The following is a 14,351-nucleotide window of genomic DNA, read 5'->3' on the forward strand; positions in this document are numbered from 1 at the left end:
AATATCTGTCCGCTCTTGAACGTACAAGTTCGGGAAGGGCTGCAGACCAGGGCATGGGCTGTACAGGCAGATCTCAGGGCGCGAGAGCAGCAGATAAACCCGCAACCCCCTTCGAGTGCATTTATTTTCCAGAGCAGGTGCTAAAGCCAACCTGCTGGAAACATTTGCCTTCTGCAGGCTTGCCGAAGCCCAGAGTTGATGCATGTTCCACGCTGGCACTGCCAGCACTCATAGCGATTCATTCCAGTTTCTGGAAGATAAATGCAGGCTGGCTTCAGCCCACGGGACCCCACGGCCAGCAGCGCCCAAACCCCCGTCCTCCCCGGGGAGCGACAGGGCTGTCGTTTCCTCAAGGGAAACGTTAGATGCCCAAGATGCAACTGAGGCTGATGCCACAAGAACACACACACGAGGACAAATAAGGACCGGCCATGTTAGGGATAAAGCTGCCACAAAAATGAACAGGGTCATCTTGTCTCCAGCAGGATGTAAAGCCCAGCTAGTCTGTAAAATCCAGCAGACCTGAACATCTCCCCTCACAAGTGGGATCTCACACCCACTCACCCCTTTTCAGATTAGACATCTGTGATTAATGATGCCAGGCAGTGACACAAAGCAATTTGTTTATTCAGATCAACCTTTTAATCCCATCTTGCCTTCAGAATAAATTATCAAATAAACTCTTCCATGAACTATACTCTAAATCATGAGGTGGTCACAGGACAAAAACTTCCCACCAAAGAAGAAAAAAAAAAAAAAAAAATCAAATTTTTTTTGGAACTTGTTTTGTTTTCACTGATTTGTTTCTTCCCAAAACATCAGGATTCTGCAAAATTTTAATCTGACACAAAAATCAGAATGCAGTAAACAGCAGATTCTTTGCTCAATCACTTGTCAGTTATATGATCATAAAGCAATACTAATACTTTAACAAGGGAATTGCTTCTACAAAATCCTGATAAAAACATTCCTGGAAAACAGTCATTTAAAAAAATGTTTCAGTTGGTTTTGATATGTCATAGCAGCCTGTTTTATTGGGGTAAGTTGATTAAAAAAAAAAAGAAAAAAACCTGACACAGCATTTTGCAGCAGGTTATCTCAATGCACAACAAGCTCTTAGAAATTAAGCCTCAAAACATCCCTGTAAGCCAAGTGCTTTACAAGCAGGAAAACTTGCATCAACAGGCTGTCACATGTCAAGATCATACAAGGACTCGGTCTTGACTCTTGTGATGATCATATCACATCACAATATTTTGTAGAGAATGATTTATTATGACTATGATAATTACTGCTCAGGTTTCATATTAGTGTTATCCTGCTGGAAAGTAACCCCTCCATAAGATGGGATGTTTCTGAGTAGAACACACTGACCCATTACAAACCTTTTCCAGATTTAACCCATAACTGTGAGCTTTAAAACACTAAACCTGCACGGCTCCTCAGTTATTTTAATACAAAAATAGAAGTGCTGCATCATGCTAAAACTGCAGAGTAAGGCTGATGTAGCAGTGAGCACCAGCTGCGTCATTAGAGAAGCACAACCCTACAGATCACAGGCTGTATGCCCCTTCTTTTACTCTAAAGGGTTTTTTTTTTCTTGTTTTGCTTTGACTTGGCTTTAGATTTTGGCCTAGCCAGTTGCCAGTGCTCCCAGACACCTATTCCCAAGAGACTTGTCTTGCCCTCATTACCAGGAGGTGTCACATTGAAGGATGTGAAACACCCTTGCTGCCGACCTCGGGCTGCAGTCCCTGCTCTGGGATTGCCGGGGAAAGCCACGCGCCCCCTTCTCCCTGCTGGGGCAGGAGTCAGCGCTAGCACCTTGGGCAACCCCTTGTCCATAGTTTTCTACTTGCACCATCTCTCTCCATAGCCAAGAGATGAAAAGCTTCCCCTGCCAGCTGCCCGCAGCACCAGGCTATCAGGCAGCTGGTCTAACTCTTTACTAACTGCTTCTTGTCCCTCTAATCACAAGATTATTGATTAATAATTGTATATTTCTGTAAAAGAGCAAAAATGCCTCTCTGCGTGAAAAAGTTTAAATATATAAAAACACTTCATAAAAATATTTATTAAAAAAATCAAAATGCCCCATGAGCCTGTAAACGTTGCCTGTAAAATCCCTGTTAACTGGAATAATTTGAAATACAGTCAAATTCAGGCTCTTTTCTGCCCTGTCCAGTAAGGTAACCAATAGAAATGCCATTTCTGTTGTACTTTGACCCTCATCCCACCCACTTTTCTTGTTTATTTCCAATACGATAGTTCGATTTCCCGTCGGCAATTTTCTTTGGAGGTATCATTTGTCTTTGCTTTTAGCAGAGTTCTGCACAGCCTGATTCCGAGGCTTTCTTACGGAGTGGGCTTGAGGTCTGATCGGTAACATGAGCAACACCAGGATGCTTAGAATGTGCATGTGGAAATACATAGACCTGGGAAAAAAAGCAGAAAGAAAATATTGTATTTTTGTTGGTAATAACATGAATTGTGCAACCTCAGTAAGTCCATGCAGAATTTAGGGCTAAGCGATGAATGCAGAAAGTATGAACCTGACATAGAAAGCACAAAATACACCCTTGAATTTCACACAGCCTACACATGTGATATCCACTGGCATCGATGAAAATGTTGCCATGGATGTTAATGAGGCAAGGAATCAATCAACAAACTCCAGAATCCAAAGTCTGACAGCTCAGATAAACCCATGTAATTCAACCCTAGACTTATTCAGCCCATCTCTCTTTTAATGTTAGAGTACACAAGGCTACATTATGAAGAAACATCCTTCATGCTTAGGACAGAAAACCTGTACAAGTTTTAAAAAAATTTTAAAAAGTGACAGAAAGAAAAAAATTCATTCCAAGTGCTGAGATCTGAAATAAATCAGAACACTCAACTTTTAACTGGGGAAGGTCAGGTAATGATGTTTACAGAAGGGTTGTGTTTTTAAAGGTCACTACTCAGAGATATCTTTATTTGATATCTTATTAAATATCAAATATTTTTATTTCAAATAATTTGGTATACACAAGATTGAACAGAAATAAAAAATACTTAAACCAATTACATGAGGCTCTGGCAGCTTGGGGAGGACGACGTTTGGGAGCAGTATGGTCCAGCTCTTAACCACAGAGATGCGCCTTTCTATGGTCTCATTTAGGCTTCTTACCAGAGTTCTTAATATCCTTGTAAGGTGCTTAAGACAACTGCTAGGTGTGCAGTGCTCCAAAAATTCATGCCCTTGTCCAAAGGCCTACAATTTCCTTGCCTAACCGTCTCTAAGTTTAAGCGTTAACGATGTTCACAGTCACTAGGGCAAAAAATACTAAGGTGATGACCCAACTTGGGGCAAGTGTGGAAAATAATTTTCTTTGTTCAGAACTTTGGTAAAAGTAACATTTCTGCCTTCATGGATGCTGTCATAGTGCTAACAAGTTCTTTATACATATTTATTTCTGTAGTTTTGATGTTAGCAATGTAATCTCACAGAATGACATTAATATTTACTACACGAAATGGTCTTTTGTAGTACAAAGGGAATCAACTTCACTCATGGGGTAAATTTATAAACAAGTTTAATATTTTAGTAATTTCTCTCCTTTTTTGGTCTGATTGCTGTTTGCTACTTTTGTCTTGAAAGACAGAAAAATTAGATATTAACAAGGTACTTGGGAAAGCATCTTATCAAAAGTAAGAAAGATTTGGAGTCAATTTTATATGGTAAGTTTCTGTGGTGAAATCAAAAGTTTTAAGAAACAGGAATTCAACCCCTTTCAGACAGACTTACTGACAGCAGTTATCTTGACTACCAGTTTTATGTCTTTTATATTAGAGAAGGGAATTGTCTTTCTTTTTAACCAAAACCTGTTATTCTATGTTGACAGTTCACTGTGGAATGAAAGAACAGTAAAGCAACGTAGTCCAATCTCCCTTTTCAAATTATTTTCTCAATTTCTCTATTTCAAATTATTTTTATTAAAGTATATTCAATACACTTTGCAACACCAGTGTTTTCTTATTTTTAAGGAACCTAGGGAAGTATTCACTTCCTATGGAAGTATTCAAAAAGAAAAGCATACTCATTTCAAGAAGTAATGCTCTGCCAGGCACCCTCCTTATCTCCTGCTGACCAATCACCTCTCCTGTTCTACTCACTTGGCAGCTGGAAACCTGGTCTTTTCTCATCGAGTTCTTCCTACTGCCAACTCATGTCATTCTTAACCTCTCCAGCCTTGGCCACTGTTAATGGTGGAGACTTGACTGTTTTGAAAAAGGAATCTGAATACGTGAAAGGTCACATAAGGACACAGAAAGACTGAGAAGTGGAAGAGAAATGCTCTGCCTTGGCATTATGATTATCTCATTAAGTTATGGGAGTGCAAAAATCACCCCTTACACGTTATTAAGCATCCTGTTTGAACTCCTTTCAAATTTGATGAAATGCCAACTGCCTTTCAGTGTGGTTTGGGTTATTTAACAAAAGCCTGTGCCAGTCTGGAGAATAATAGTCAAGAGGAGAGAACTTACTTGTAAAACTTAATCGTGGGCTCAACAGCCAGCATAACAAAGGGCGCAACAGTATAGCACACGGCCAGTTGAGTGACAACCCAGGTAACAACGTCGTAGGCTATCTTGAGAGGCACTGACGAGAGGAAGTAGTGTCTGCAATTGTTTCTTATCTGCAGGTCAGGGAAAAGTAAACAGAAAATTATATAAATTCATTTCTTAGGCAAAGTCACGCGGACACATTGCAGTGTATGACTCTCCACTTATCGTCAGCATTAGTATTACAGAAAAATTTGTACGCCAGTTGGGAAGCACTGAGAGTAGGAAGGAAGACAGAAGTGTACTGACTGGCATATGCAAGATCCAACAGTTAACCAGTGGCAAAGAGAGAAGTGTCCCCCAATTTCCTCTGTCATAATCATGGGAGCTGGGTATCTGGCACAATATCTTTGGGGAGGGGAGTTGTTATGATTTGATCTTTCTCCCTCCTCGTTTTGATTTATTACTGGTTCTCAATGGTGAGACAAAGTTACTTTAAATGAACAAATACGTGTTTATACCTGCAAGCGTGTTCTGTTCTCTATAGATTTTGGTTTAGCGTCACATCTATGAAATCCTCATAAATGAGAGGCAAAGCACATGTTAAGACCACATGTTCAGCAACCTGCTCTAGCCATAGCAGTTAATACTGATCACTAGTTTAATTCACCTTTCAAACTGAGATGGTTGCTTATCCATAGTCAAACTCTGAAAGACAACCGTGGTGCTTCCCAGCCCTGCACAACTGGCTGGTTCAGCCCAAAAGATCAGTAGTGATAAATTTAACAACAGTGAGACCCAAAAAAACATCTGTCTTTGGTGACTCTACCCAAGATGAGGCCGATAAACACAGAGACTAGTTTACTGCATCACTTACATCCACATGGAAGAGTTCAAGTTTGGACTAATGCTCAACCCATAACAGCTTCTTATGAAAAACTGGACCCAGAGCCAATTACATGCCAGCACGTAAGCAACACGACGTAGCAGAAGTCTGGACTCCAACATGACCTAGCAGAGGTCTGAACCCAAGCTTAGCCTTGAATCGCAAGCTAATTTGACTGCATGGACATAGCCGGTGGCACTACCAACTGTACACCCACAAGTAACATTTTCTCCAACAGCCAGGGACAGCACTGCAGCACATGCAGAACTGGTGCTGGTTATAACTGCTGGGGGTACTTTGTAATTAGCATCAATACAGAACAAAGTTTCAGTGAACATCAAGCCCGCAAAGGCATGAAAGAGGGCTCACAGCAGGGACAAGCTGCTTGACTGTGTCAGGGTGATCCCTGCAGTTGGCAGCTGGATAGTATCTAGCATGGGCCCTAGAAGAGAACAATGAAAGGTACGTACTGCTCTGGCTGCGAGTGTGATAAGGATTCCAGTGAGAAATGTAAAATAATATCCAGGATAGATACCATGCCACAGAGCCGACAGGATAAACGTTAAAGCCGTAGGGTACCAGGGAGCTCTGTCATAGCAAACGCTGCAAAGATGAAAACAAAACAAGAAGACGCTGAATACAACTGAACAATCGACACCACTTCACACCCTTCTCCGTTTTTAAGGTCTTATTCTGTTTTCTTAATGGCCTTATCTTGCCTCCTTTACAGATGAGGGCATGAGGCACTCTCCCTTCATTTAGATGGAGGGTTAGATGGAAAGAGCAAGCATGCTTTTATGCACTGAGTATCCAAAGAGTGCCTGCACAAATATTTCCAGTGCTCACAGCATTTAAATAAGTAACAGGGCAAATGGCAGGCAAAACTTCTCTTTCATCTTTATACCTCTATCTGAAATCACACACTATCCTTCAAAACTCTGATGGCAGATCAAGAGCCAGTCGAAGGACAAAGAGACATGACCCCACCCTTCACTGGTGAACAGAGGTATTTTTAGGCGCTGTTATCTGGCAGATGCTGGGAACAACAGGGAATGTTGTAAGCTATTGCAAAGCAGGGGATTTCTGCTAACGTTAGCAGCCCAAAATCTTACTCCAAAGATGCAAGCGAATTACATCAGTTCAAGAACACACTAACTGGTCTATTTGGCTATCTGAGCTTTAACTGAAATGCTGTGTTCCGAAGAAACGAGTCAAGATAATGCACTTCTTACCAGGAACATCATTTGAGTCATGAAAAAAAGTACACATTGACTTTTAAAAATATCATGATAACTACAATAAATCTGTGCCTGCATTTCAGACACCGCATTGACTGTACGCTGAGCCAAAAAGTGTAATTAGTAACGGGAGACAGTCCAATCTACAAAATTTGGACTTATGCTAGTATTTATATGTGCCTTAACAGGCATGTGTTAAAATCAGATCCTGTCAGTGCTTTAAGTCTCTTCTCCGTATCCTAAATAGGGAGTCCCTAGCAAGCATCTTCTGGTAACTCCAAACTGGACTACACTGGGGCTCTGAAGATTGTGACTTCTCTCCAGTTCTAGCTGAACTGGATCCCAGTGACACAAGGCTCGCCTCCAGTAGTAGTACGCATGGAAACATAACATAGCAAAGTGAGAAGTACAGCAAGAATAATGGAGGCAAACAACAGCCTAAAAGATGCCATCAAAATGCTATGACTTTTTATTATGAAAGATCTGAACAGTTCGTTGATGGTTTTGCTGATCCTGTACAAAATGTGGGCCTTTTACATTTGCAGCAATAAAAATTTACAGCACCAAATACCCTTGTATACCACCAACTGTTACAGACACAGGAAATAAAGACAGACAAGAGGCTATACATTTATGAGATTCACCAGTCAGTGTTTTTCCAGGCCATCTAGAATTTTGGGGTCTCAAAAGCACATTACTGTTTCATTACTCTTACCGTTTTAGCCAGGCAGCTGTCTGAATATTCCAGTTTTCAATGTATATTTTAAAACTCGTTGCAGTCTAAGAAAGAAGTTCACATGAAATGTTAGCACTGAAACCTGTAAAATAATACTTGCATTTTAAATTAGAGAGGTGATACATGGAAAATATTAATTCTAGTAGCTAACTGTTGTGAAGACTGTGCCACAGTCCATTATTATACTAATATGTTTTGGGAGGGACATTAACTAGGCTGATTGCTCACCATTAACACTTGGCACTTGCTGTAAAATCTCACTTTGTTTTGTAAAATTAAATACAATGCTTGGTTCTTTTTCAAATTATGGGAAATCTGAAAAGCTTTCTTGTTTTAAATGCTTGGCCTTCCTTTCAGCTCATAAACAGCTTCATTTTTGGAAGAGATATCTTGCCACCCATTACGCAGTCTGGACTTCCGTAGAGTGTTATTAAAACAAAGTGTTATAAAAACTAGAAGAAATGCATTATTATTTGGAGAAGGAAGGGGGAAGATTGAAAAACATGAACAAAAAAATTTAGGACTAAATTTAGAAGCCAATTCTTAGCCCGCTGCCCAGCTTGAGAAACCAGAGTGGACTCTGGGGTCCTGGAAGAACCACCTGTACCTCCTTACAGCACCAGTTCTCCCAGCTTTAGGGGACTGCTGGACTCCGTTCAGCATCAGTTCCCCTAATCCTGGTCAATTTCACCTCTGGTGGTTCCCCATCCCTGCTCCCCCTTTTTCCTCGCCTGCTGACAGAAACCTCCGAGGACTTCCTCACTAAGCAGGGACATGATTCAGTGACACCACATTATTTTCCCATATCAGCTGAACAGAAGGACACACTGAAAAGATGGATTAAAGGCAAAGGTTTCCAAGAGGAATATGCAGATATTTTTGCACTTCTGCGCAGAATCCTGAAGGCTAGCACTTCATCTTCTGTGTTTAAAGAGTTAAAATGATTAGCAATTCCCAATGCAGTACTACCACATTTTAACTGCATTACTGCACCAAGAGAAGCCAAGAAAAGTATAATTTCTCTTCCAACTAATATTGTCACTCTCTTTTCGCATCCTTTAAGTTTACCTGTTACATTACCAAGAGAGAAAGTAGTCATTGGCTGACAAAATATGCATGCTATCAATTTAGTCCCCGTCACATTTTAATGCCCTCACAACTCCTGCCACGTGCTTATCTTTACTACAGATCAGGTCATTTCCTAGCCACATTTAGCACTCAGGTTCCCAACTCTAAAGCAATTTTACATATGCAGGTGGCTATACCTGCTGAAAACGCACTGTACAATCACACTTGAACTTCAACTCCCAGAACAGTTGTTGGTGCATAAAGCGACAGTTCAAGGCTGACCCAAAGTAATGGTCTCTGTAGCCTCCCTTTTTCTCATTGCACATGATCAAATCAATGGAGAACACTGTGTTTTATGCTCCTGGAAATAATTTCTCCACCCTGATCTCTATTGCCCATGTGACCAGTAAAGGAAAAAAGTTTTGAGGGGTCTACAGTTCAATGGGTAGAGAGGAGCAAAGGCTCCTGTTTCTTTAATTTTGTTTGACTAAAGAGCATTGCCTGCACTTCACTTTCCTCATTCAAGCAGAAACTGCCTCATCCCATCAAGGTAGGAATCATCTCCTGCCCCAAAACTGAATCAGATATTGATTCAAGATCTCAGAGTGGTATCTAGGGTGCTGCTGTCATTGAGGAGTACAAAGCATTCCTGGGCTGTGTATTCTGTACCGCTCAAGGAGAGATGTACACTGAGGATTAATTAAGGTAAAAAAGAAAAAAAAAAGACAAACGATGTTGAGAAACAGAGAATGTATAATGATACTTCCATTTTTGGCATCTTTCAATGAAGAATTACAGGGGCTCTTTCATTTTGGAGAAGAGCTATTAAAGCACATTCACTTAGTTCCAGATCATTCAGCAATAAAGCAGTCAACTTATTTTCATCTGCTTTTCCTTTTAAAATCATAACTATAGAATTACAGGGGGAAGCTCCTCCTATTTCTAAAGAAAAGAAGCCTTTAGAAAGCAGTGTCAGACACAAACATTTTCACATCCCACTGGCATTCACAAAATATTCTTCAGGGCAAACAAATTACATTGGCCATCTTTTGCATTAGACAAACAGACATAAATAGCTTACAAAAGACTAATGGATGTTAAAAGCATACTGCAGTCACAAGAAACATGTGACTTGTTTTGAGAAACAGTGCAGTTTGCTGGATGGAACTCCAGATCAGCAGCCATCTAAGCTCTATGTGGCCCTGCCAGTTCCCATTCTGGTTGCTCAGTTTGTACCTGTTATCTCTCCGACCCTTGCTTGTCTCCATTTACAAGAGGCACTCCAGGCATGTGCAGGGACCCAGCCCTTGCAAGTGTCTGTGCAACGCCTACTTGCGGCGGCCTCTTTCACTGCCACCACCCATCTCAACTGGGTTACAAAAGTGGAAGACTGTTAGAAGTAAATAAACAGAATACACCACAGATGGTGGAGAATCATAGCTGCGAGCAATTTATTGACCCACTGAACTCAGCCACAATCTACAGTAATTGACTGCTCATTTATTAAACATCTGATTAATCATTTATTAGCCTTCTATAAACTATTTAGAAACGCAACCTGAATACACAGCATGACGAAGGCTGTGTGACAGATGCTTTTTATCTCCCCAGGAGATAAAATACAAAACCTCTCCATGTTAAAGAGAGGCAGCATGGTGGCATGGACTTATTTTCCTTCCAGCAAAGCTTCTCCCCATTATCACGCCCATTTCTCTATAATTATGCCAATCCAGCCACTCCTTTAACTCACCTCAATGTTCCAGATATTTAAATTGGACAACAGGTCCCAGCGGAAAGTGCCCCTCTCATCAACTCCACTGAATCCATAACCAGCTGCGTTGTTGACTGCATCTGCTGCAATGTCAAAGCAAACTGGGTCAAATCAGACTGCTGGAGGAGCTGTGTTTTCTTACAAGTCAGTATGACACTAAACACACATTTGGGCAAGCTTTATAGCAATTAGCATCCTCTCTTTCAAAGAGAAGCTTCCTCTGGGCAAAGGGTCATTACTATAAGACGACACAAGAGTCATTTCCGCAAGAGGAAAGACTAGCTACTCCTTGGCCAGAAGAAATAAAATAATAAAATAAAAATAAAATAACAATGGATAGAAATCACTTTTCCCATTATTTTGCCTTTATTATCAATCTGAGATAGATATACAAGAGTTGCCATAAAGTGAATTAGCATTTTCCTCAAAAGGGTACCTGGTTGTCACAGCATTTTCCAGAATTCAGAAAAACTGTAGTATCTCAAAGACATGCTTACCATTTCTACTGAGTTCCAACATGGTTGTTTTAATTAAGACTTTCATTCAGACTTCTGCAGACAAAGCCTTTTGCTAATCCTGTTGCTCAGTGCCTCCCTAAGTACCTCACCATCTCTACAAATCAAATACTGAGTAACTTCAACTACAGACGTAAATACTTTTAAGTGCAAATAAAAGCTTGGGTAACAGTAGGCATTTCACATGCTGCACTCTTGCTCTTTCCCAGGGCACCGGTCAACTACCTCCTCTCTCAGCCTTGCCTGGGAGCCATCTCATCACTGGGTCTCCAGATCCTGCTTTTAACGCATCCCTGCCAGAAATCCTCTCTCAGAGTACTAAGAAAACAGAAGGGATTCATTATCTCTGGGCCATGAGATGCAGCCAACACTGAGCATTATTGGAGGATAAAGGAAAGTGAAAATACAGGTAAGGCTTTTCCTTCTAGATCATCTAGAAAATACAAGCCTGGTTAAGTTATGCTTTAAAAAGATCAGCATTTCTTTTCCAAGAATGAAAACTGATTTTCCTTTGTAAGTGCTATGAGTAGAGGCACAAGCTTATGGAGGAATCCCAAAGCACAAAACCAGGGAGAGAACCTAATTAAAAGCAACAAGACTGACAATAAATAAATAAATAAACAACCTTCTCTAACCTGAAACTTTCCATTTTTTTTTCCACTTTACTAAAGGAGCTAGATTTTACTGGTGGAAGGAAAGGTCTGCAAGTTTTTAATTCTCTCCCTGATTTAAAAAAACAAAAAAAACCCAAAAAAACAACCAAACAACAACCCTGCCTGAAATTGGCCCATAGGACCCTGCCCAATCGCAGAGACTGGAGCTGCGAGTCACCCCAGAGCAGGGGGACTCCTGGATTTGCTCCCCCTTGCTCTAAGGACCGCTTAGCATTTCTTTGCCAAACACAAGAAACCAGAAATCCAGGGACATAATAATACAGCAGACCCATCAGCCTTTTGCTTCCTGAGCTGCTGTCTGCAGAGCAAGGTGTGAAGTGCGGAAGAATCGCAATTGCCCACGCTTGAATTGCTCACAAAACCCCAACCTCCGCAAAGCCCAGCAGAGGTTTCCCTGCTGACTTGAACAGCTCTGGCATATCGCTTTCACAGCTCCTTGGATGCAGGCACTCAGTCCCGAATTGGTTTCATCGACTGCCCCGAGTTAAGTTTGCAACCACATTCCTATGACTATCGCTAATGCAGCGAGAAGCCTAATTTTCTGTCTTTCCATGGATCTGGAGGAATTCAGCAGCACAGCTCTCACACAATAGTGTGACTGTCCTTTTCTGAGAACAGGAAGCGCTTATCAGCCATTTTTGCAGGCACTTTCACAACGCCCTGGGCCACGCCGCCAGGAGCTAAACTGCGAAAGGATAAAGGGTCTGCTGTTCTGCTGCCTGGATTTGTAATGTGAATTATAGAGGCCTCATCCTCCAGTATGCAATGCATGCCTTTCCCAAAACCCCTTATTTGTAAGATACTTCTACTACCTCTACGGCTTAGTCATGTCATAAATCCAAGTTCAGTTTCTCTCTCTGATAACAGACTTCTAGTTAACTATAATGTCGGAAAAAAATGGTAGCAACAATTTAACATTGGATCCCACAAAAATAAGTTTCTGAACAAGCAATTCTTTATCCCAAAGCCTTTCCCATCCTACACATGCCAGTCCTGGCTGTCTTTCTTTGATCTGTCAGTTTTATTCCCAGCAGTTTAATCACAGCCTCACAATGAATTTCCCTGGGTCTTTCCATTCCATCCCAATGACACTCATCTCAGTTTCAGGTGTATGCATTGCTGGCTGTGCTTTCAGGATCTCCCCTACAGACAAAGTCTTGTAACACCAGCAAAAAAACTGAGTCTCTCAATTTTCAGCCTGGCCTAGAAGGATTTGACTCCTCACACATAGATGGGAAAGGTGACTTCTAAAAGGAAGAAGGTAAAATGCAAAAAGATTATTTTGACCACCAGTCTAGCTGGCTCCCAATAAAAGAAATTTGCTTCTCTCTCTAATGAGCCCTCTTCCTTCTCTTCTCCTTTTCCTTGCAGAGATTCTTGGGTCCTTCCCATCACCTCCTCCGTTCCCCACCTTCCCCAGGGTTCTCCAATCCTTTCTCTTGACGGCTCAAAGCTAACATGTGTACAGGACCACACAGTGCCTTAGAGGCAAAGCCTAATTTCAGCCCTCCAACAAGCACTACAGCTTTCTAATACAGAGCTATGTGCTAAAGATGCCCCACAGGAGGAGAGACGTCTGTTTGCATTATAACATATTTGTAAAGCCTGAGCCAGTGTGACCAATTTTAACCTCCAAACCCCACTGATATAAATGGCAAATTATGAATAAAACATAAAATCAAGGTTTAGAGGAGGCAAACTTTTTTTCCCCCCTAAGAATTCCTGTAAAAATTATTTTGGTACAATTACGAAGTTTTAAGTAAGGGGAAATTGTTACATTGACTTTACTGGCAAGAAGCTGAAAAGCAGATTTGGTTCCAGAGGCAGGGGATGTCAGACAAGCTAGAAGAGATTTTATGCACGTTTTTGAAAACTTTTGACATCTCCCCACTTCAGTGGGGTCCAGTGCCTACAGGAACACGGGTACATCTCCCATGGGAACTACAGGTCTAGGGACTAATTTATTTCCCCCCCCCCACAATGTTTCAGACCCCCTCTCCCATTTATGAACTTATTTGCTACCTACAAAAATAAGTGATGTAGCCAGACTTACCTAACGTCCATGCAAAGTAATACTTTGGTTTTGCTGCCTGTGTTACAACATACAGGTAACCAAGTCTTGACAAGAAGGGTGTTTTATCAAGAAATTCATTATCAATAATATATGCCATAGGAAAGTTCTTGGTAAGTGTCAAGAATAAAATGAGAGATACTAGTGTGATACACAGCTTGTACATCACTGCTCCCTAAAAAGCACAAACAACAATGAAACATTCATTAGAAACGTTTGCTTAAGGGAAAAAAAAGGCAGTACTCATGACATACAAAACCAATGCGCTTCAAGAACCAATAAAGTTAGCAGTGACAAAGTTGATAATAATTAATTTAGAAGAGGTAACAAAGAAAAGGCCACAGTCAAAGCTTTGGTTTAATTTGTTTTACTGAACTATCTATAGATAGGTACAAATGACAATTAGAAGTCAAAATTGGTGATGAACTTCACAAGAGTCTCGTACATCAGTTAGTGAAGGTCCTAAAATGAGAAAGAAAACAAACAAAAACCCAAACTCTACCATGTAAAGGAGAAATCTTCCCTATATGGACTGTCATCTCCTGAAACTAAAGACTGGATTCCTCCTGGAAGCCAAAACCATCAGTATCCAATACAATAGTAGGTCTTATTGCCCAGCTACCATCCAGAGGTCTTGCTAAAAATCACTTGTCCAAAAACCGTTTGTCTTATACAGCATGCATACCTTCCCATGATATAGGGTATCTGCTATGCCGTACTGTTTTCTATTACTGCTCCCTAGCTTTCTGTATACTAACACTATTGACAATCATGTCAGTAGTTAGACGCCCGATTTCAAACACACATCAGGAGTAAACTCTCCTTGATACAGTCATAATTAAAA

The 14,351-nt window shown here is 40.9% G+C and overlaps 1 protein-coding gene across 1 annotated transcript in view; it reads right to left on the reverse strand.

Moving 5' to 3' along the window:
- Positions 1-2,302: 2,302 nt before the first annotated feature.
- MBOAT1 (membrane bound O-acyltransferase domain containing 1) overlaps positions 2,303-14,351 on the reverse strand; it is a 32,738-nt gene continuing 20,689 nt past the window's right edge. The window contains exons 8-13 of the mRNA XM_009585582.1: positions 13,490-13,682; positions 10,227-10,330; positions 7,388-7,452; positions 5,905-6,037; positions 4,531-4,682; positions 2,303-2,435 (exon numbers count right to left, since the gene is read on the reverse strand). Coding sequence (XP_009583877.1) covers positions 2,303-2,435; positions 4,531-4,682; positions 5,905-6,037; positions 7,388-7,452; positions 10,227-10,330; positions 13,490-13,682 — 780 coding nt within the window. The remainder of the gene's footprint in view (positions 2,436-4,530; positions 4,683-5,904; positions 6,038-7,387; positions 7,453-10,226; positions 10,331-13,489; positions 13,683-14,351) is intronic.

Source organism: Fulmarus glacialis, unplaced genomic scaffold (genome assembly GCF_000690835.1).
Source record: "Fulmarus glacialis isolate BGI_N327 unplaced genomic scaffold, ASM69083v1 scaffold21469, whole genome shotgun sequence".
NCBI lineage: Eukaryota > Metazoa > Chordata > Aves > Procellariiformes > Procellariidae > Fulmarus > Fulmarus glacialis.